Source organism: Anomaloglossus baeobatrachus, chromosome 10 (genome assembly GCF_048569485.1).
Source record: "Anomaloglossus baeobatrachus isolate aAnoBae1 chromosome 10, aAnoBae1.hap1, whole genome shotgun sequence".
Lineage (NCBI taxonomy): Eukaryota > Metazoa > Chordata > Amphibia > Anura > Aromobatidae > Anomaloglossus > Anomaloglossus baeobatrachus.
This window is the reverse complement of record NC_134362.1, coordinates 76,686,344-76,710,268: the sequence shown is the minus strand read 5'-3', so window position 1 is coordinate 76,710,268 and position 23,925 is coordinate 76,686,344. Positions and strand designations below refer to the sequence as shown.

At 52.1% G+C, this 23,925-nt stretch overlaps 1 protein-coding gene across 7 annotated transcripts in view; it reads right to left on the bottom strand.

Annotated features, from left to right (window-relative positions):
• PPP6R3 (protein phosphatase 6 regulatory subunit 3) overlaps window positions 1-23,925 on the bottom strand; it is a 243,426-nt gene that overhangs the window by 61,615 nt on the left and 157,886 nt on the right. For all 7 annotated transcript variants that reach the window (XM_075325295.1, XM_075325289.1, XM_075325292.1 and 4 more), the window contains one exon: window positions 4,233-4,363. In XM_075325295.1, coding sequence (XP_075181410.1) covers window positions 4,233-4,363 — 131 coding nt within the window. The remainder of the gene's footprint in view (window positions 1-4,232; window positions 4,364-23,925) is intronic.

The following is a 23,925-nucleotide window of genomic DNA, read 5'->3' as shown; positions in this document are numbered from 1 at the left end:
GACGTTGCTGGCGCAGCCAGATAGTCAAGAGGAGGCTGCCTTAGTGGCAGCGGCTCCTCCGTTCTTCTGAGGACGCGGCTTCGCGCGCCAGTTGGGTTTACGATCCTTGGCTGAGGTAGTGGACGAAGCTGAGGGCTTAGAGGATGACCAGTTAGAGGAACGAAAGGAACGAAACCTCGACTGGTTCCTGCCCTGGACAGGTTTCCTGGTTTTAGTTTGTGGCAAGGAAGTACTCTTCCCGCCAGTAGCTTCCTTAATAATTTCATCCAGTTGTTCACCGAACAGCCGGGACCCAGCAAAAGGGAGCCCAGCAAGGTATTTCTTAGAAGAAGCGTCTGCTTTCCACTCGAAGCCACAAGATCCCGCGGATCGCGAGAGAATTAGCGGAAGCCACCGCCGTGCGGTGAGAAGCCTCTAGAATGGCAGACATGGCGTAGGATGAAAAGGCCGAAGCCTGGGAAGTTAAGGCAACCATCTCGGGTATAGAGTCCCTGGCGAGGGAATGTATCTCCGCCAGAGAAGCAGAGACTGCCTTAAGAGCCCACACTGCTGCAAAGGACGGGGAGAACGAGGCTCCTGCCGCCTCATATACAGGATTTGGCCAGAAGGTCAACCTGCCGGTCAGTGGGATCCTTAAGAGAGGTGCCATCGGCCACAGATACGACTGTCCAGGCTGAGATTCTAGACACCGGAGGGTTTACCTTTGGGGACTGAGCCCACTCCTTAACCACCTCAGGTGGAAAGGGAAAACGGTCATCATAACTACGCTTTGGAAAGCGTTTGTCAGGACAGGCCCTGGGCTTGGAAACAGTGGCCTGAAAACTGGAGTGGTTAAAAAACGTACTCCTAGCTCTCTTAGGAGAGGTAAACTGGTGTATTTCTACCAGAGAGGCTTGTTCCTCTGACACTGGTGGATTGAGGTTCAGTACGGATGCAATCAAATCACTAACATCCGCATCACCCTCAGATAAGTCAATGGGGTACATAGAGGTAGCGTCTGAACCCACAGTAAAAGTATCCTCCTCGCCCTGCACCTCAGCTCGTGAATCAGAGCCGTGGGACGAGGAAGGAGAAGGGTCCCTGCGTCTCCGTTTAGGAGGACGGGGTCCTAAAACATGATGCTCTGAGAGCTCTGCAGAGCTCGGAGCAGCAGAGGCGCCCTGAGAAGGGGGCTGATGCATGGTCAGCAGAGTCCGGGACAGCTGTCCCATGGAGTCGGCAAAAGACTGGGAGATAGCTCTGGAAAAGATGCTACCCAAGCCGGGGGTTCAGCCACCGGGGCCGGAGAAGCCGGGGGGACCCCTGAAGAGGCTCCAGGCTGAGGCACCACCATGTTAGAGCAGGCATCACAATGTGGATATGTGCTCGGCTCAACAGAATGAGCTTACATGCAGTGCATATAGAGTACAGCCTTGCAGCTTTACTCCTAGTGAGAGACATGCTGCTGAGGTGGAGGCTCTGCAGTAAAGAATACACTCCTATAGCATGATCCCCTGAGAGTGTATAATAAAGCCCACAACCAGAGGTTGTGGCTTACCAGACCGCTTATTTTGTGTGCCCTCCGGATTCCACAGCTTGGACCCCCAGTGGATGCAGCAGCTGCAGCAGCCAGCTCCGATCAGTGTGAGAACGCTGATAAAATGGCTCTGTGAGGAGGGGGGGGCGGGGATTAGCCCAAGAGCGGGAATCCGGAGGGCCAAGGAGAAATACAGGGGAGGGGAACATCTCCTCAGAGAGGAGTGTCCTCCACTCTGCTGATCGGCCGGTGGGCGGCGCCGCACTGTTCCCCTGCAAGGCTGACATGCAGAGGGAATGAAACCGAAACTAGTCCGCAACTGAAGCCGGGGCCTAGATTTTTACATGCGGCCGACGAGCAGGCACCCTCGGCGCGGTTCTCAGGAAAAAACCAGAGAACCGGCCGGAATTCACAGCAAAGTCAAAAGACACACTCTCCCCACAATAAATATACCCGGGACCCCTGAAATACGTCTCAATACTTAGCTTTTGAGACGCAGGGCCATGTCCCTGGGGGGGGGGTTACATGCTCCGTCCGGCAGAATCCTGACAGGGCTGCGGATGGAGACCGGTCTCCTGCAAAGCAGAGAGGACCGTGATGGCTCCCACTTCAAGCCAGAGCCTCAGAGGATGGTGAAGGAGCACGGCATGTGAAGGCTCCAGCCTTGTAAAATCAACCTTAACAGCACCGCCGACACAGTGGGGTGAGAAGGGACATGCCGGGAGTCCAGACTGGACCCGCTTTTCTTCCATATCTTTGAATCTCAGAGAATGCATGTGTGTGTGTGACCTCCTGGAACACAAAGCATTGAACTGGTTAGATTGTCATCCAGGGGGTGTATATAGCCCGGAGGGAGGAGCTACACGTTTGAGTGTAGTACTGTGTGTGTCCTCCGGAGGCAGAAGCTATACACCCATGGTCTGGGTCTCCCATAAGGAACGATGAAGAAAGTTTAATTTAGTTGCACATGTAGCCCTTTCAAAGATAAATCCAGCAATACATCCAAAAGGCCAGTCTGTTACTCAGTTATTGAGAAATCCGTGTTTAAATTTATATGAAATAAGGCAGTAGATTTAACGCCTCGGTCACTCCTGCCCATCCCATAATCTCAGCCTGTGCTGCTTAACTGACTACTCTGCCTAAAGTCACACAGCACAGACGCCGTCAGGAGGGAGCGACAATGGGAGTGACGGGGGCTTCCGATCTACAAATAGGTCTTCAGCCTCATTTACAGATTATTTCAAATGCTGAATGCTTTTATCAGGAACGGAGTAGTAATGTAAAAGGTATTGCTGTACCTGTGTTTGAAAGAGCCACATGCACGTATACAGAGGGTGACATGAGTATTTAACACAACACCAATTTTCTGAGTAAATGTTTATAAAAGGTGCTACTGACATGAACGTCTCATCAGAAGTAGGTAAAAAATTGTTTAAAAGAACTGAAGTCCTCAGTGGTTGATACCTTTTAATGGCTAACTGAAAAAAGATGGTAATAGCAAGCTTTCCAGACTGCTCAGGTCTCTTCTTCAGGCTCAGTAGAACACAAAATCTGAAGAGTCACATATGTTGTGTAATACTGAGCCTGAAGAAGAGACCGGAGCCTGGAAAGCTTGCTATTACCATCTTTTCAGTTAGCCATTAAAAAGGTATTAACCACTGAGGACTTCAGTTCTTTTAAACAATTTTTTTTTTATCTCTACTGGCTAACACGGTACAGAGATATATTTTACCTGTATCAGATGTAGGTAACAACCCATCCAATCCACACAGGCAAAGAAATCAAACCATAAATGTCCATAAATTAAGTTATGTAATAACAACAAATTACACAGGGAAAGCGTATTGAACACGCTTACTGAAATGCATGTAATAGTTTATACAAAAGCCTTTGTTGGCAATGACTGCTTGAAGACGCCTCCTGTATGGAGAAACTAGCTGCATGCATTGCTCAGGTGGGATTTTGGCCCATTTTTCCCCCGCGCACACAAATCCTGAAAGTACCGTGGGCTCTTACGAACTCTGAGCTTTTGTGCCTTCCATAAATTTTCTATTGGATTCAAATTCAGTGATTGGCTTGGACATTCTAGCAGATTTATATTTTCTTTATCTGAAACGTATTGAGTTTCCTTGGCCGTGTGTTTGGGGTCATTATCTTGCTGAGATGTTGATAGCTTATTTTTATCAAGAATGTGTCTGTATATTTGTCCATTCATTCCTCTCTCAATTGTATGAAGTTAAGAATGCTGTATGCTGAAAAACAACTCCACACAATGATGTTGCCACCACCAAATTTCACTGTTGGTATGGTGCTTTTGGAGTGATTTGCCTTTTGGCCTCCAAATATGGTGTATATTATGCCATCCAAACATTTCTATTTGGGCTCATTCGACCAGACTATATTCTTCCAGTATTCAAATAGTTTGGAGAGTGAAATTCACTTTAAGATAAATTCGCAAAAAAAAAAAAAAAAAAAAAGTCTGAAATCGATAACCGTATTTTAAAGACGTTATGACGTTTCTATAATTGCATGTTTTCTCAACTTCAATTGCTGCCCGTAGTACATGTGATGCGAGCTCTGCCGGCCCATGGAAGAGTGTCATCACACAACTACATGTGAACAGAACCTTAGTCTGATAAACACTAGGAGACATTCAGAAGCTCAAATCAGGACTTGTGTGTCCTTTCCCATAAGCATTAAGTTACATTTGAAATACCTGGATCTTCTTTGTGTGTCTTGTGTGAAGGCGAGGTTCTTCTCCTCCCAGATATCTTCCTCATCGGATCCTCCATCATCAAACTGTTGTATCCTTTCTTTGCAGCAGGCTTCAAACAAGGCTATGTTTGCCTAATTTAATAAGAAATTACATACTTATTTTTGTGCCCCTAGGAACGTTCTGTGTAGTATAATATAAGACCTAAGAAAAAGAAATGTGGAATTGTGGATTACTTATACTTTTGATCACTATGATTTTCACCATCAGATCGTTTTTATGTCTGACCTGCTGTATTTACCTCAACAAGAGTTTTTATAACTTTAAGACAATAGATGTTCCTAAGGCCTCATATACACCAGTATTTTTAATCCATATTTGTATGCCAAAACCAGGAATGTCTCCAAAACACAAAACAGCAGGCAAAATGTCAATTACAGTTTTCTTCTAAGTTTCACTCGGGTTTTGGCCAACAAATACTGACTAGAGATGAGCCACCCCCCTAGCGTTAGAGTTCGGTTTGTCGAACGGAGGACAAGTTCGTTGAACGTTCGATGAACCAATTCGAACCCCATTGAAAACAAATGGGAGGCAAACACAAAACACATAAAAAACACATTCATGTACACATACAGTTAATAAACATTGCCATTATACTTACAGGTCCCTGCGACGCGTCCTGCACTCTGTCTCCCACCACTTTTTCTTCCGATAATCGCTGTGTCCTCCCGGTAACCAGCACTGATGATAGGACCTTCAGTGACGTCAAATAGCCATGTGACCAGTCACGCGTGTATTATCTCATTGGCTACAGACTGGTCACATGGCTAGACGTCATGCTAGGTCCAGTCAGTGCATCTCTCCGGTACGCGGTGCTCGTGTACCGGCGAGATGCGGCGTCGGGAATCACGTGATCGGAGATAACCGTTGCTATAATAACCCACCTGTCAGGTTGCTATTGCATCGTGGAGGGGTGAGAGGGAGTAATAAACATTGAGTCTAAGTGTGTCTGTATTTATTTCTATTAAAGGGAACCAAACATCAGGTTTTTCGTCTATAAAAAGGTGCAGCCAGTGCAGTACTGGCACTATCAGGCACAGGCTGTACATACCATCAGGGGGCAGCTCGGGTGTTTTTAGGCAGCGAAATCCAACTTTACAAAGTTTGAAAATTCGTGCACTTTTTGATTGATGTGTGCACCTGTTTCCTAATGTCCGGGCGTGTTATGCACTTGTATCCTCGCTCCCCCCCGCTGCCTGTTCCTCCCTCTCTCTGGTTGTATTTAAAATTTCCCTCTTCAGTAACATGTCGGAGTTGGCGCCTGCACATAGCGCTCATCTCCGGCGCCATGTTTCTGAAGCCCACAGTACCGTGCAGCCGTGTGCACGAGAGGGCGGCGCATGCGCCCTCGCTTCTTCAGATTCCGTTGTGACCGCGGGAGCGTGCGCAGTTACAACAGGACTGGAGATCAGCTGAGAGGAGGACGCGATTACCTGCAGCTGCCAGCACAGCAGACGTCTAGGACACCGGGGATCAGGTGAGGAGAGTTCACAATGCTGTGTGTGCGCCCCTGCGTTGACCTGGGCTCACCTTCTGAATGCCAGGTCACCGCAGGAAAGCACTCACAGCTGTGTGTGGTGCGTGTGTACGCTGTGTGCACAGTGTGTGTGTGTGTGTGTGTGTGTGTGTGTGTGTGTGTGTGTGTGTGTGTGTGTGTGTGTGTGTCCCGAATCCAGGCCTGGCATTACTGGAGTTTCCTCCGGTAGCCAGTGTCAGACGCTGCACTGAAGTGTGTAGTGTTTTTTTTTCTCAGATGATATTGGATCCGGATTGGACGGCGCAGGACCCTTGACCCAGGATTACTGCGGAGGGGGGTTATTTATTTCAATAAAGATGGAGTCACTAATTGTGTTGTGTTTTATTTCTAATAAAAATATTTGTGGTTTTTTTTTTTTATCTTTACTAGAAATTCATGGTGGCCATGTCCAATATTGGCGTGACACCATGAATTTCGGGCTTAGGGCTAGCTGATAATACACACCTAGCCCTAACACCATTATTACCCAGTGAGCCACCCGGCATCAGGACAGCTGGAAGAGTTGGATACAGCGCCAGAAGATGGCGCTTCTATGAAAGCGCCATTTTCTGGGGTGGCTGCGGACTGCAATTCGCAGCGGGGGTGCCCAGAAAGCTTGGGCACTCTGCACTGCGGATTCTAATCCCCAGCTACCTAGTTGTACCTGGCTGGACTCAAAAATTGGGCGAAGCCCATGTCATATTTTTTTTTTTTTTTTAATTATTTCATGAAATTCATGAAATAGAAAAAAAACAAAAAAAAAAAAAAAACGGCTTCCCTATATTTTTTAGTTCCCAGCTGGGTACAAATAGGCAGCTGGGGGTTGGGGGCAACCGTACCTGCCTGCTGTACCTGGCTAGCATACAAAAGTATGGTGACGCCCATGTCATTTTTTTGATGGGGGGGGGCAAAAAATCCTGCATCCAGTCCTAGATGGAGGATGCTGAGCCTTTTAGTTTGGCAGCTGCTGTCTGCTCTCCTGCATCCACTAGTGGATGGAGTATGCTGAGCCTTGTAGTTCTGCTCCCCCTGCCTCTCCCTCCAGCATACAGTCCTTCATATAGTAATGTGCCCTATATAGTCGTCCGTATAATCTAATGCACCTCATAGTCCTACATATATTATAAAGCACACCATAATACTAAGTGTCTGAAAACTACTACATGGGGGCAACAGAACCTATTCCCAAAAAAACAAAACAATTATTTTAAAATGTTTGTTTTTTAATTTAAACAAAAGGTATTGAAATATTGAGAAAATATACAAGAACTTTAGCAGCTTTGCAGACAAATAACTCAATGGCTATGACCGCACGCTGCATCCTTTACCTGTGGTCACAGAAACAGCTTCTGACCAACAAAAATATGAAAGATCAAGATTTTGGCCGAGTTTTTGTTAATGCATTTATCAACTCCTTAACAAATCTGTTTAAATATTTTCCGTCCCTGCACTCATTTTGGTAATCCACACTGGCAGACGCAGATAGCCAGCAGTGATCAGCGCAAATGTCAGCTGATTTGTGCGCGAGTGGATTCGCTATCCACCTGTATCTGTCAACCCCTTAAATAGCACTGTAAAAATCTCACAGCGCCATTTTAATGGCGATCGCTTTATTCGCATAATCATCAGCCTCCACAGGACGTCACGTGATGGGATTACGTGCATCCGATGGTTGTCGTGTTAGCACTGGGTCTTGTGATTACTCCTGTAGCTCACGTGACGCAGGTCCTATAACCAGCAGCCGAGTACTGTAGGTTACAGGAGATGAGCAATTCTCCTGATCTGAGCGGCGCTGCTCTGATAGGGAGAAAAGCATGAGTGATCAGACAAAAACGCATCAAAAACGCATGCGTTTTTATCGCATTTTGGTGCGGTTTTTTTTGCTGCGTTTTTGCTCACTGCGTTTTTATGCGTTTTTTTTAACAGTGAACAATGCCATTAAAGATTGTTAAAAAAGAAAAAAAGGTCTGATGTCATTTCCGTCAATATGTTCTTCATTCTCCACTAGTGTATGCAGGAGAGCAGACAGCTGCAGAACTACAAGGCTCAGCATACTCCATCCAGGACTGTATGCTGGAGGGAGAGGCAGGGGGAGCAGAACTACAAGGCTCAGCATACTCCATCCAATAGTGTATGCAGGAGAGCAGACAGCAGCTGCAGAACTACAAGGCAAAGCATCCTCCATCTAGGACTGTATGCAGGATTTTTTATTAGAAATAAAACACAACACAATTAGTGACTCCATCTTTATTGAAATAAAGAACAACCCCCCCCCCCTCCTCCGCAGTAATCCTGGGTCAAGGGTCCTGCGCCGTCCAATCCGGATCCAATATCATCTGAGAAAGAAAAAAAAAAAAAAAAAACTACACACTTCAGTGCAGCGTCAGACTGGCTACCGGAGAAAACTCCAGTAATGCCAGGCCTGGATTCAGCGCGCGCGTGCGTACACACACACACACACACACACCCTAGGCGACTGCTGTGCTGGTAGCTGCAGGTAATTGCGTCCTCCTGTCAGCCGATCTCCAGTCCTGTTGTAACCGCGCGCGCTCCCGCGGTCATAACTGGATCTGAAGAAGCGAGGGTGCATGCGCCACCCTCTCATGGACACAGCTGCACGGTACTGCGGGCTTCAGAAACATGGCGCCGGAGATAAGCGCTATGCGCAGGCACCAACTCCGAAATTTAAATACAACCAGAGAGAGGGAGGAACAGGCAGCGGGGAGGGGGGGGGGGGGAAGCGCAGGGATACAAGTGCATAACACGCCCGGACATTAGGAAAGAGGTGCACGCGTCAATCAAAAAGTGCACGAATTTTCAAACTTTGTAAAGTTGGATTTCGCTGCCTAAACACCCGAGCTGCCCCCTGATGGTATGTACACACTGTGCATGATAGTGCCAGTACTGCACTGGCTGCACCTTATAGACGAAAAACCTGATGTTTGGTTCCCTTTAAAGTATTTTTTCTCTGTGTGGTGTCTTTAACCCTTTATTGGAGATTCTTAATGGCCGGGTCAAACTTGCCTGACATTAAGAATCTCTGGCTTAATACTAGCTAGTTAACAAAGCTAGTATTAACCCATCATTACCCAGCGAGCCACCCGGCTTCAGGGCTGCTGGACGAGTTGGATACAGCGCCAGATTATGGCGCTTCTATGAAAGCGCCATTTTCTGGGGCGGCTGCGGACTGCAATTCGCAGCAGTGGGGCCCAGAAAGCTCGGGCCAACCTGTGCTGCGGATTCCAATCCCCAGCTGCTAGTTGTACCTGGCCGGACACAAAAATGGGGCGAAGCCCATGTCGATTTTGTTTTTTAATTATTTCATGAAATTCATGCAATAATTAAAAAAAAAGGCTTCCCTATTTTTTTTTTAGTTCCCAGCCGGGTACAAATAGGCAGCTGGGGGTTGGGGGCAGCCATACTTGCCTGCTGTACCTGGCTAGCATACAAAAATATGGCGAAGCCCACGTCATTTTTCTGGGGGGCAAAAAACTCCTGCATACAGTCCTGGATGGAGTATGCTGAGCCTTCTAGTTCTGCAGCTGCTGTCTGCTCTCCTCCATACAGACAGACAGCAGCTGCAGAACTACAAGGCTCAGCATACTCCATCCAGGACTGAATGCAGCAGTTTTCTGCCCCCCCCCTCCAATAAAATTACGTGGGCTTGGCCATGTTTTTGTATGCTAGCCAGGTACAGCAGGCCGCTACGGGCTGCCCCCAACCCCCAGCTGCCCATTTGTACCCGGCTGGGAACCAAAAATATAGGGAATCCCTTTTTTTTTTTTTTAATTATTTCATGAATGAAGGGAATTTTGTTACTTACCGTAAATTCCTTTTCTTCTAGCTCTTATTGGGAGACCCAGACGATTGGGTGTATAGCACTGCCTCCGGAGGCCACACAAAGCAATTACACTAAAAAGTGTAAGGCCCCTCCCCTTCTGGCTATACACCCCCAGTGGGATCACTGGCTCACCAGTTTTAGTGCAAAAGCAAGAAGGAGGAAAGCCAATAACTGGTTTAAACAAATTCACTCCGAGTAACATCGGAGAACTGAAAACCGTTCAACATGAACAACATGTGTACCCGCAAACAAACCAAAAATCCCGAAGGACAACAGGGCGGGTGCTGGGTCTCCCAATAAGAGCTAGAAGAAAAGGAATTTACGGTAAGTAACAAAATTCCCTTCTTCTTCGGCGCTCTATTGGGAGACCCAGACGATTGGGACGTCCAAAAGCTGTCCCTGGGTGGGTAAAGAAATACCTCATGATAGAGCTGCAAGACAGCCCTCCCCTACGGGGAGGCAACTGCCGCCTGCAGGACTCTTCTACCTAGGCTGGCGTCCGCCGAAGCATAGGTATGCACCTGATAATGTTTGGTGAAAGTGTGCAGACTCGACCAGGTAGCTGCCTGGCACACCTGTTGAGCCGTAGCCTGGTGTCGCAATGCCCAGGACGCACCCACGGCTCTGGTAGAATGGGCCTTCAGCCCTCATGGAACCTGAAGCCCCGCAGAACGGTAGGCTTCAAGAATTGGTTCTTTGATCCATCGAGCCAGGGTGGCCTTAGAAGCCTGCGACCCTTTGCGCTTACCAGCGACAAGGACAAAGAGTGCATCCGAACGGCGCAGGGGCGCTGTGCGGGAAATGTAGATTCTGAGTGCTCTCACCAGATCTAACAAATGTAAATCCTTCTCATACCGATGAACTGCATGAGGACAAAACGAAGGCAAAAAGATATCCTGATTAAGATGAAAAGAGGATACCACCTTCGGGAGAAACTCCTGAATGGGGCGCAGCACTACCTTGTCCTGGTGGAAGACCAGGAAGGGAGCCTTGGATGACAGCGCTGCTAGCTCAGACACTCTCCGAAGAGATGTGATCGCTACCAGAAAAGCCACTTTCTGTGAAAGTCTAGAAAGTGAAACCTCCTTCAGAGGCTCGAAGGGCGGCTTCTGGAGGGCAACTAGTACCCTGTTCAGATCCCATGGATCTAACGGCCGCTTGTACGGGGGAACTATATGGCAAACCCCCTGTAGGAACGTGCGCACCTTAGAAAGTCGTGCTAGACGCTTCTGAAAAAAGACAGATAGCGCCGAGACTTGCCCTTTAAGGGAGCCGAGCGACAAACCTTTTTCTAACCCAGATTGGAGGAAAGAAAGAAGGGTAGGTGTGAGGCAAATCCCGGGATATGAAGATGAATTATGACTTCCAGTCATAATCGCTCATCACTCCCTGGCAGTGCCCCCCTCCCTTCTTGTCCTCAATGTCCAGCATCTGTGAAGGTGTCACATCCCATGGCCATCTCCTATGATATGGAAATTAGGTGATGTGGGAACAATGGACACAGGATGACTCCCTGCCGTGACCCTGTGGTAGGAGCTGCTATCTAATTAGCAAGCTTGGAAGTATCCAGACAGAACGACTCCAGTAAAAAATGGTTCATATCTCGCAAGCCATATTTCCGATAAATATGGCAACCATAAAAATGGTGTCTCCGCATGCGGACGATGCTGGCACACCCTTTTTATGGGAGCGGGAGCTTGGGAAATACCCCAGGCGTGATATCAGCCAATGGGGAACTAGTAGACAAGTCATGAAACCTCTCGTTCTGTAGCTAAATTCATAGCTGTCACAATGAGAGCGTCGGCGTCCGCCTACGACGCTCCCAGGCAAAGTTATGGCCCATATTCCATGTTGTGGGTTGTCCATAACTCCAGCCAGGGGTGGAGCAGTGCTCCCTCTGAGGTCACGAAGGTAGGAGGGGACCTGGATTTGCCCAGGTTGATAACCCTACTTCGGCCATTTTCCAGTGTTCTTTCGCTGGGGGTCACGTGTGAGAAACATCTGTGGGAGTTCCTGGAAACCTGGTCTACAGCGCCCCCCTGTGGCCAGACGCACAAGGTAACTGCTGGAACTGTGTATGCCTGTTTGTAACCCATGCTTTGATTGTAACTGTACTCTGACATATGTATATTCTGTAGATTCCCTATTGTATATATTGTAGTTTCTAGTGTGCTTTAGGCTGATTAAATTATATAATTAATCTTGGGCTGTTCTGTTATCTCGATCTTGAATCCCACGTCTGTGTGTTCGGCTAATAGTTACCGTGAAGCGGTTGGTGGCAGCGAGTTGTGCCAAGGATTATTGTGGGGAGGCAAGTGAGATCCGGGGAGGTTTTATATATTCCGCCCGCGGAGGTCGGGGGAATATATACCCTACTCTCACTGGGGACCCTTCAATAATCGGCATAAGTAGTATAGCGGCCTCCTTGCTTATTGTCGGGCAATTCCATAATTGGCCTGACTATAAGAGGGGCGCTAGAGAGCGCGTCACGTGCTCTGTCTGTCGGTCGGGAGGTATAAAGGAGGGGTGACCCCCACTTGTTACCCCCCGATTGTGACGTACTGGTAGCCAGCGCGGGGGATTTCTGAGTGACCCCCCCGGTGGTTTGTGACATATTGGTGGCATAGCGGTGGGATCGAGATAATAGTGTGTGTGAGTGTGAGACCCATACTCCCAGACACTAAAGACTGCCTGCAGCAGCTGTGGCTGCTGGGGTCTTCAGACTAGCTCAACACTAGAGTGTCAGAGTGCAGATACTGTAAGGTGTGTGGAGGCATCAGGTGTCAGTTCTGTGTCAGTGACCAAAAGTCTGCAAGAATGGCTGATGGCACCAGGAGCAGAGCTAGGCAACTGGCCAATGCTAAAGCAGGAGCCGAAGAGAGGGAGGACGGTGCTGTGGACAGTAATGAGGAGGTTGCCCACGAGTCCTCCAGGAGCTCGACGCCAGAAAACAGCTCTGCAGAGGACATTGCACAACCTGGCACTGCTGGACAAGATGAGGAGCAGCTCACCCAAGGGTCCTCAACGAGCCAGATGCCAGCCCTCCGCTCTGCAATGGACAGTGAATCACCAGGCTCCGCAGCGGGCCGCAGATCACCACGTGCCATTCCACCGAGCCTGGGAGGCTCGGATAGCCTTCTTCAAATGGCTATGGCCCTTCTCCAGGCTGGAGACCAGGAGGGCTACAAGGAACTCCTGGCAGAGCGCAGGGCAGAGCGGCAGGCGGCGCGTGACGCTGAGGCTGCGGAGCGGCAAGCAGCGCGTGAGGCTGCGGAGCGGCAAGCAGCACGTGAAGAGCGACGGCAACAGGCAGACCGTGACCACCAGCTGCAGCTAGCTCAGCTCCGGCCCTCATCAGCCACACGTGACCTTCAAGACACCAAACTTCCAAAGGTCCGTGTTGAGGACTTCCCAGTGCTGGAGAAGGATGGAGACTTGGACTCTTTCCTGACTGCTTTTGAACGGACTTGCTTGCAGCACCATCTGGACAAGGATCAGTGGGCCAAATACCTGACCCCCCGTTTAAGGGGTAAGGCCCTGGAAATCCTTGGGGACTTGCCTGCTGAGGCAGATCAGGGCTACGACACCATCAAGCGGGCCCTGATCCAACAGTACAACCTCACTCCAGAGTCCTACCGCAAGAAGTTCCGGACCCTGCAGAAGGGACCAAAGGACTCCTGGGCTGACCACCGGCGGGCACTTGCCCGAGCTGCCGACCACTGGACCCAAGGCCTGCAGCTTTCCACCGGACCAGAGATCCTGGACTTGGTCATCACGGAGCAACTCTTGTGGAACTGCCCTGAGGATCTCCGCCAGTTCATCCGAGACCAGAAGCCAAAGGGGTCCACGGCTACAGCTGCCCTGGCCGATGACTACACCAACAATCGGGCTCCTGAGGCCAGGAGAGCAGCCACCAGCAGCACCTGGAGAGGGGGTAAGATGAACTCTGCGACTGCCCCACCTGCCCCTAGACTGCAGGGGGTGTCCCCCTCAACTCCCCTCTCCAGGCCCGTGGCAGAGCCAAGACGGTGCCACCAGTGCAACCTACCTGGACACTTCAAGGCCATGTGCCCTCAGCGTCCCAAGGCCCCGGCTCCGTCCCCGTCCCAAGGGCCGCCCAAGGTGTATTGTGTGGGTGGGGGTGGTGGTAGGTCCCTGGACAGCTTCCAACCTGTCACCGTCGGCCGGTCTGTGACCATAGGACTGCGAGACAGCGCCTCGGAGGTGACTCTGGTGCGGCCTGAGATGGTGTCCCCCCAAGACTTGATCCCTGGAAAAACCCTCGCTGTCTCCGGGATTGGAGGCACTGACCCGGCGCTGCCTGTTGCTGACATTTATGTGGACTGGGGCGCAGGGCGAGGGGTGAGGGAGGTGGGGGTAACTGATCGGATCCCCGCAAACGTGCTACTTGGGACAGATTTGGGGCAGATAACCTCCCAGTTTGGGCCCCCCCCAAGGGCTGAACCTTCAGCCAGTACTGACGTGCCTCCGGAGAATGTTAATGTGTTATCTATGAATGATGTAAGGGAGGAGGGAGTGAACTCTGATATTTCTGCTTGCACAGACACCATAGACACACACACAGCTGCAGCTGTGACAGGGGAGGGGGTCAGAGAAAGGTGTGACAATGCCTCTACAAGTAATCAGCCTGTGAGCTGGGATCTGCTGCCCTCTGCAGGGATAAGCAGAGAGCAGGGTGCTGCAGGGGGAGGACCAGTGTGTGGGGTGGGGGCTACCACAGCAAATGTGGGGTCCCCAGAGATTTCACAGCGGGGTTCTGTTGCTGCAGGAGGGGAACAGGCAGGTGAGATTGGGGCCGGTCCAGGAGCGGAAGTGCTCCCAGGTAAGATCTCGGTGCATGGTTCCCCCACAACCGGGGTGTCAGGAAGCCAGGTAGGTCTGCCTGAACCGGCGACTTGGTCAGGAACGGAGGAGGAGCAGGCACGACCCACGGTCGCAGCGGCTGTGGCCGCTGTCACCCGCAGTGGGAGTGCTGGAAGCCAAGGGGCCTCCCGGAGGTCCGATAGCTCTTCCCCTTCTGACCAAGTGGCAGCCGAGTCAGGTGGAGGCCAGGACACAGGTCCCGGGGTACTGACTGAAGATGTGACAGTCTCGTCGATTCTGGCCACATCTAGTCAGGGGTTTCAGGCAGCGTTAGAAGCTGACGACAGCCTGAAAGCTCTAAAGGAGCAGGCGGCACAGCCTCCCTCGGACTTGGACCCGGAGCGAGTGGTCTGGGACCAAGGACGGCTGTACCGGGCCACGGTCCAGCAGGGTTCACCGGAGGCGTGGCCCAGGGACCGACAGTTGGTGGTACCCTATCCGTTCCGGACGGAGTTGTTGCGGATCGCACATGAGATTCCGATGGCCGGACACCTAGGGATCGCTAAGACCAAGGCCAGGTTAAACCAGCATTTCTACTGGCCAAAAATGGGGGCCGATGTGGCTGCCTACTGCCGTTCGTGTGAAACCTGTCAGAGAGTGGGGAAGGCGGGGCCACGCCCCAAAGCCCCACTGGTATCTCTGCCCATCATCGATGAGCCTTTCAGGAGGGTGGCTGTGGATCTGGTCGGCCCGCTGGCCATCCCCAGCAGCTCCGGGAAACGCTTCATACTGACGGTAGTGGACTATGCCACCCGGTACCCAGAAGCAGTGGCCTTGTCGTCCATTCGGGCTGACAAGGTGGCCACCGCATTGCTGGAGATTTTCTCCCGAGTGGGTTTTCCCCAGGAAATGCTCACTGACCGGGGGACCCAATTCATGTCCCAGCTGATGGAGGCCCTCTGTAAGCAAGTCCAGGTGCGACATCTGGTGGCCAGCCCGTACCATCCACAGACTAATGGCCTGTGCGAGCGGTTCAATGGCACCTTAAAGCAGATGCTTAAGATGTTGGTCGACTCCCATGGGCGTGACTGGGAGCGGTATCTCCCACACCTGTTATTTGCTTACCGGGAGGTTCCACAGGCCTCAACAGGATTCTCACCGTTTGAGCTCCTGTACGGGCGACGTGTGCGGGGCCCCCTGGCTCTGGTGAAAGAGGCTTGGGAAGGGGATTTGGCCACCCCTGGAGTGTCGGTTATCGAGTATGTCATGCGCTTCCGGGACAAAATGCAGGCCTTGACGCAACTGGTACACGACAATATGGCTCAAGCCCAGGCCGATCAGAAGCGTTGGTACGACCAGAACGCTTGTGAGAGGACCTACCAAGTGGGTCAAAAGGTGTGGGTACTGGTCCCCGTACCACAGGACAAGCTTCAGGCAGCCTGGGAAGGCCCATACCTCGTGTACCAGCAGCTCAACCCTGTGACGTACCTGGTCACCCTGGACCCTGCCCGTGGAAGGCGGAAGCCCTTCCATGTGAACATGATGAAGGCACATCATGAGCGGGAGGCGTGTGCGCTCCCCGTGTGCAACCTGCCCGAGGAGGGAGAAGCGGAAACCCTCTTGGATATGCTAGCCCAGGTTAGGGCCGGCGGATCCATTGAGGATGTGGAGGTTGGCCACCAGCTCTTGGAGGACCAACGGTCCCAGCTGTGGGCCACCCTCCTCCCCTTCCGGGGGTTGTTTACCAACCAGCCCGGAAGGACTGACTTGGCTGTCCATCACGTGGACACTGGGGATCATCCCCCGATCCGGCGTTCAGCATATCGGGTCTCCCTGGAGGTGCAGCAACACATGCGCCAGGAGATTGACGAGATGCTGAAGCTGGGGGTGATCCAGGCATCCAACAGCGCTTGGGCCTCGCCTGTAGTCCTCGTCCCTAAGAAGGACCGAACCACTCGGTTCTGCGTGGACTACAGGGGGCTCAATGCTGTCACGGTCGCCGATGCGTACCCAATGCCACGCATCGATGACCTGCTCGATCAGTTGGCCGGGGCTCAGTACCTGACCATCATGGACCTGAGCCGGGGATATTGGCAGATCCCCCTGACTCGCAAGGCCAGGGAACGCTCTGCCTTTATTACCCCATTTGGACTATACGAGTCCACGGTGATGCCATTCGGGATGAGGAATGCCCCTGCCACTTTCCAGCGGATGGTCAACACCCTGCTCAAGGGACTTGAAGGGTACGCGGCCGCGTACCTGGATGACATTGCCGTCTTCAGTCCCACCTGGGAGGACCACCTAGAGCATCTAGCACAGGTGCTCAGGCGGATCCACCGGGCAGGTTTGACCATCAAGCCGGGAAAGTGTCAGCTGGCCATGAGCGAGGTCCAGTACCTCGGTCACCGGGTAGGCGGGAGAACACTGAAGCCCGAGCCTGAGAAAGTGGAGGCCATCGCATCCTGGCCCACCCCCAGGACCAAGAAGCAGGTGATGTCCTTCTTAGGGACCGCCGGGTACTATAGGAGGTTTGTTCCACGCTATAGTAGCCTGGCAAAGCCCTTGACTGACCTCACCAAGAAGAAGCTGCCCTCTGCAGTCGATTGGACAATGGACTGCGAGACAGCCTTCCAGGCCCTAAAGGACGCCCTGTCCAGCCCGCCCGTGCTACAGGCAGCCGACTTCACGCGGCCGTTTGTAGTACAGACCGACGCCAGTGACTTCGGCCTCGGTGCGGTGCTCAGCCAGGTGGACTCTGCGAGCCAAGAGCACCCAGTCTTGTACCTGAGCAGGAAGCTGTTACCAAGGGAAGTGGCCTATTCCACGATGGAGAAGGAGTGCCTGGCCATAGTGTGGGCCCTGCAGCGTCTGCAACCCTATCTATACGGGCGCCACTTCATCGTGGAGACGGACCACAATCCCCTCAGCTGGTTGCACACCGTCTCTGGGACGAATGGGCGATTGTTGCGATGGAGCCTTGCGCTCCAGCAATACAACTTCACCATTCGCCACAAAAGGGGCCGTGACCACGGTAACGCAGACGGGCTGTCCCGACAAGGAGAGGTCGCGGACGGGCGCACGGGGGAACACCGGAGTGTGCTGCCCCCTAGCGCCCTCAAAAGGGGGGAGGTGTGAGGCAAATCCCGGGATATGAAGATGAATTATGACTTCCAGTCATAATCGCTCATCACTCCCTGGCAGTGCCCCCCTCCCTTCTTGTCCTCAATGTCCAGCATCTGTGAAGGTGTCACATCCCATGGCCATCTCCTATGATATGGAAATTAGGTGATGTGGGAACAATGGACACAGGATGACTCCCTGCCGTGACCCTGTGGTAGGAGCTGCTATCTAATTAGCAAGCTTGGAAGTATCCAGACAGAACGACTCCAGTAAAAAATGGTTCATATCTCGCAAGCCATATTTCCGATAAATATGGCAACCATAAAAATGGTGTCTCCGCATGCGGACGATGCTGGCACACCCTTTTTATGGGAGCGGGAGCTTGGGAAATACCCCAGGCGTGATATCAGCCAATGGGGAACTAGTAGACAAGTCATGAAACCTCTCGTTCTGTAGCTAAATTCATAGCTGTCACAATGAGAGCGTCGGCGTCCGCCTACGACGCTCCCAGGCAAAGTTATGGCCCATATTCCATGTTGTGGGTTGTCCATAACTCCAGCCAGGGGTGGAGCAGTGCTCCCTCTGAGGTCACGAAGGTAGGAGGGGACCTGGATTTGCCCAGGTTGATAACCCTACTTCGGCCATTTTCCAGTGTTCTTTCGCTGGGGGTCACGTGTGAGAAACATCTGTGGGAGTTCCTGGAAACCTGGTCTACAGCGCCCCCCTGTGGCCAGACGCACAAGGTAACTGCTGGAACTGTGTATGCCTGTTTGTAACCCATGCTTTGATTGTAACTGTACTCTGACATATGTATATTCTGTAGATTCCCTATTGTATATATTGTAGTTTCTAGTGTGCTTTAGGCTGATTAAATTATATAATTAATCTTGGGCTGTTCTGTTATCTCGATCTTGAATCCCACGTCTGTGTGTTCGGCTAATAGTTACCGTGAAGCGGTTGGTGGCAGCGAGTTGTGCCAAGGATTATTGTGGGGAGGCCAGTGAGATCCGGGGAGGTTTTATATATTCCGCCCGCGGAGGTCGGGGGAATATATACCCTACTCTCACTGGGGACCCTTCAATAATCGGCATAAGTAGTATAGCGGCCTCCTTGCTTATTGTCGGGCAATTCCATAATTGGCCTGACTATAAGAGGGGCGCTAGAGAGCGCGTCACGTGCTCTGTCTGTCGGTCGGGAGGTATAAAGGAGGGGTGACCCCCACTTGTTACCCCCCGATTGTGACGTACTGGTAGCCAGCGCGGGGGATTTCTGAGTGACCCCCCCGGTGGTTTGTGACAGTAGGTAATGCAAATGGCCAGGGAGACACTCTCTGAGCAGAGCACCAGGATAAGAATATCCTCCACGTTCTGTGGTAGATCTTAGCAGACGTGGGTTTCCTAGCCTGTCTCATGGTGGCAACGACCCCTTGGGATAAGCCTGAAGACGCTAGGATCCAGGACTCAATGGCCACGCAGTCAGGTTGAGGGCCGCAGAATTCCGATGGAAAAACGGCTCTTGGGACAGTAAGTCTGGTCGGTCTGGTAGTGCCCACGGTTGGCCGACCGTGAGATGCCACAGATCCGGATACCACGCCCTCCTCGGCCAGTCTGGAGCGACGAGTATGACGCGGCTGCAGTCGGATCTGATCTTGCGTAGCACTCTGGGCAAGAGTGCCAGAGGTGGAAACACATAAGGGAGCCGGAACTGCGACCAATCTTGCACTAGGGCGTCTGCTGCTAGAGCTCTTTGATCGCGAGACCGTGCCATGAATGTTGGGACCTTGTTGTTGTGCCGGGACGCCATTAGGTCGACGTCCGGCCTTCCCCATCGGCGACAGATTTCCTGAAATACGTCCGGGTGAAGGGACCATTCCCCTGCGTCCATGCCCTGGCGACTGAGGAAGTCTGCTTCCCAGTTTTCTACGCCGGGGATGTTAACTGCGGATATGGTGGAGGCTGTGGCTTCCACCCTCATCATAATGCGCCGGACTTCCTGGAAGGCTTGCCGACTGCGAGTCCCTCCTTGGTGATTGATGTATGCCACCGCTGTGGAGTTGTCCGATTGAATTCGGATCTGCTTCCCTTCCAGCCACTGCTGGAAGGCTAGTAGGGCAAGAAACACTGCTCTGATTTCCAGAACATTGATCTGAAGGGTGGACTCCTGCTGAGTCCACGTACCCTGAGCCCTGTGGTGGAGAAACACTGCTCCCCACCCTGACAGACTCGCGTCTGTCGTGACCACCGCCCAGGACGGTGGTAGGAAGGATCTTCCCTGTGATAATGAGGTGGACAGGAGCCACCACTGCAGAGAGTCCTTGGCCGTCTGGGAAAGGGAGACTTTCCTGTCCAGGGATGTCGACTTCCCGTCCCATTGGCGGAGAATGTCCCATTGAAGTGGACGCAGATGAAACTGCGCAAACGGAACCGCCTCTATTGCCGCCACCATCTTCCCGAGGAAGTGCATGAGGCGTCTTAAGGAGTGCGACTGACTTTGAAGGAGAGCCTGCACCCCTGTCTGTAGTGACCGCTGCTTGCTCAGCGGAAGCTTCACTATCGCTGAGAGAGTATGAAACTCCATGCCAAGATACGTTAGTGATTGGGTCGGTGACAGATTTGACTTTGGGAAGTTGATGATCCACCCGAACGCCTGGAGAGTCTCCAGTGCAAAATTCAGGCTGAGTTGGCATGCCTCCTGAGAGGGTGCCTTGACCAGTAGATCGTCCAAGTAAGGGATCACAGAGTGTCCGTGAGAGTGCAAGACTGCTACCACTGCTGCCATGATCTTGGTGAACACCCGGGGGGCTGTCGCCAGACCAAATGGCAGAGCCACGAACTGAAGATGTTCGTCTCCTATCACGAAGCGCAGAAAGCGTTGGTGTTCCGTAGCAATCGGCACGTGGAGATAAGCATCTTTGATGTCTATTGATGCTAGGAAATCTCCTTGGGACATTGAGGCAATGACTGAGCGGAGGGATTCCATCCGGAACCGCCTGGCGTTCACATGCTTGTTGAGCAGTTTTAGGTCCAGAACAGGACGGAAGGAGCCGTCCTTTTTTGGAACCACAAAGAGATTGGAGTAAAAACCTCGCCCCCGTTCTAGAGGGGGGACAGGGATCACGACTCCTTCTGCTCTTAGAGAGTCCACCGCCTGCAGCAGGGCATCTGCTCGGTTGGGGTGTGGGGAGGTTCTGAAGAACCGAAGTGGAGGCCGAGAACTGAACTCGATTCTGTACCCGCGAGACAAAATGTCTGTTACCCACCGGTCTTTGACCTGAGACAGCCAAATGTCGCAAAAGCGGGAGAGCCTGCCACCGACCGAGGATGCGGAGGGAGGAGGCCGAAAGTCATGAGGTAGCCGCCTTGGAAGCGGTTCCTCCATTTGCTTTCCTGGGGCGTGAGTGAGCCCGCCAGGAATCTGAGCTCCCTTGTCCTTTCTGAGTACCTTTGGACGAGGAGAATTGGGGCTTGCCCGAGCCTCGAAAGGACCGAAACCTCGACTGCCACTTTTTCTGTTGAGGTTTACTTGCTCTGGGCTGTGGCAAGGAAGAGTCCTTACCCTTGGACTGTTTTATGATTTCAGCCAATGGCTCACCAAACAGTCTGTCTCTAGATAGTGGCAAGCTGGTTAAGCATTTTTTGGAACCAGCATCTGCTTTCCAGTCCTTTAACCATAAGGCTCTGCGCAAAACCACAGAATTGGCGGCCGCCATAGAGGTACGGCTCGTAGATTCTAGGACAGCATTGATAGCATAGGTCGCAAACGCAGACATTTGCGAAGTTAGGGACGCCACCTGTGGCACTGCTGGATGTATGATAGCATCCACCTGTGCTAAACCAGCTGAAATAGCTTGGAGTGCCCACACGGCCGCGAATGCTGGAGCAAACGACGCGCCGATAGCTTCATAGACAGATTTCAACCAAAGGTCCATCTGTCTGTCGTTGGCATCTTTAAGTGAAGCGCCATCCTCTACTGCGACTATGGATCTAGCCGCAAGCTTGGAAATTGGGGGATCCACCTTTGGGCACTGGGTCCAGCGTTTGGCTACTTCAGAGGGAAAAGGATAACGGGTATCCTTAGAACGTTTAGAGAAACGCTTGTCTGGATGAGCGTCGTGCTTCTGGATTGATTCTCTGAAGTCAGAGTGGTCCAAAAAAGCACTTAATTTACGCTTGGGATACAGGAAATGGAACTTCTCCTGCTGTGCAGCTGCCTCCTCTGCTGAAGGAGCTGGGGGAGAAATATCCAACAGTCTATTAATTGCCGATATAAGGTCATTAACCATGGCGTCACCATCAGGGGCATCCAGATTGAGAGGGGCCTCAGGATTAGAATCCTGATCACCGTCCTCAGTCTCATCACAGAGAGACTCTTCTCGCTGAGACCCTGAGCAGTGTGATGACGTGGAGGGTCTTTCCCAGCGAGCTCGCTTAGGCTGCCTGGGACTGTCATCTGAGTCAGAGACTTCAGCTTGTGATGCTTGAGACCCCCTTGAAGTACGGATTAGTTCCAACTGAGGGGGACCAGAGAGCATAGCCACAGCAGTGTCCATGGTCTGAGGAACTGGCCTGGCCTGCAAGGTCTCCAGGATTTTTGTCATAGCCTCAGACATTTTATCAGCAAACACTGCAAAGTCTGTCCCCGTCACCGGGGCAGGGTTCACAGGCGTCTCTGCCTGGGCTACCACCACAATAGGCTCTGGCTGACGAAGTGCCACTGGGACTGAACATTGCACACAATGTGAATCATTGGAGCCTGCCGGTAGATCAGCCCCACATGCAGTACAAACAGTGCACACAGCCCGTGCCTTGGCAGCCTTGCGTTTTGCGGATGACATGTTGCTGCCTCCTCAGAGCAGTACAGGGTGTCCAGCCAAGAAGCGACCTACAGTGCAACTATATATATATATATATATATATATATATATATATATATATATATATATATATATATATATATATATGGTACCCAAACAAAAGTACACTATATATCACTGAGGCACTAGTGGGGCCAGCACTACTGTGCAGCTTACCGCCCGCTTAGGAGCGGTGTGTGGTCGCCAGAAATCCCTCTAGTCTGGGTCTCCCAGAGCCTGCTGCCTCTCCCCAGCCAGATCGCATGTGTAATGGCTGCCGGCGTCCTTGTGGAGAGGGGGGGCGGGCCCTGGGCGTACACCGACGAAGAGCGGGAAGTCTGCTTCCCCTTGTGCCTAGTGAGAGGGCTGGAGCATGTAAATAAAGCTCCAGCCCTCGGCGCTGCCTATTGAGCAGCGTCTCTCCCCTACCCTGATTGACAGGGTGGGGGCGGGAACGAAGCGGCGCTAGGCCGCAGAAGCCGGGGGCTAAAGTTAGAAGCGCCGCCGCCGTAAAAGCGCGGTCGGCGCAAAGCCCCCGGCGCACCACAAGTCGCAGCTGCGCCGCCGCTCCAGGAGCGGTCGGCGCAGTAGTTCCCAATACACAACGTCACTCAGCAAAGCTGCAGTGACCTAACCCCCAGCGTACAGCGCCACTGTCCCCGGCGCACTACAACGCTCAGCAAGCCCTGAGAGTGTCCGTGCCTGCCGGGGACACAGAGTACCTGAAAGTTGCAGGGCCTTGTCCCTGAACGGCACTCCCGCTCCAAATCCAGCAGGTTCTATGGGTCTGTGGATGGAGCCCGGCCCCAGGGCTTGGGGGCCGGCAAGATCCCACTTCCACAGAGCCCTCCAGGGGATGTGGAAGGAAAACAGCATGTGGGCTCCAGCCTCCGTACCAGCAATAGGTACCTCAACCTTACAAGCACCAACCGCGGGTGAGAAGGGAGCATGCTGGGGGCCCTATATGGGCCCTCTTTTCTTCCATCCGATAGAGCCAGCAGCTACTGCTGACTACAAACAGTGGAGCTATGCGTGGATGTCTGACCTCCTTCGCACAAAGCAGAAAACTGGTGAGCCAGTGATCCCACTGGGGGTGTATAGCCAGAAGGGGAGGGGCCTTACACTTTTTAGTGTAATTGCTTTGTGTGGCCTCCGGAGGCAGTGCTATACACCCAATCGTCTGGGTCTCCCAATAGAGCGCCGAAGAAAATAGCCTTACTGTGAAAAGCCACGCTTTTGGTTATCGAACCGTTCTCGAACGTAACTCGAACTGCCGAACTTTAAGCAAATCGTTAGAGTTCGTCGAACGACTCGAACACCCCCCAAAATCACTCGAACATGAAATTGGCGAACAGTTCGACTCGAACATCGCTCAACTCTAATACGGACGTGTAAATAAGGCCTTAAAAATAGCATTACAGTGGAACCTCACTTAACGAGAAACCCACTTAACGAGAATTTCGGTTAACAAGCAAAGCTTGTA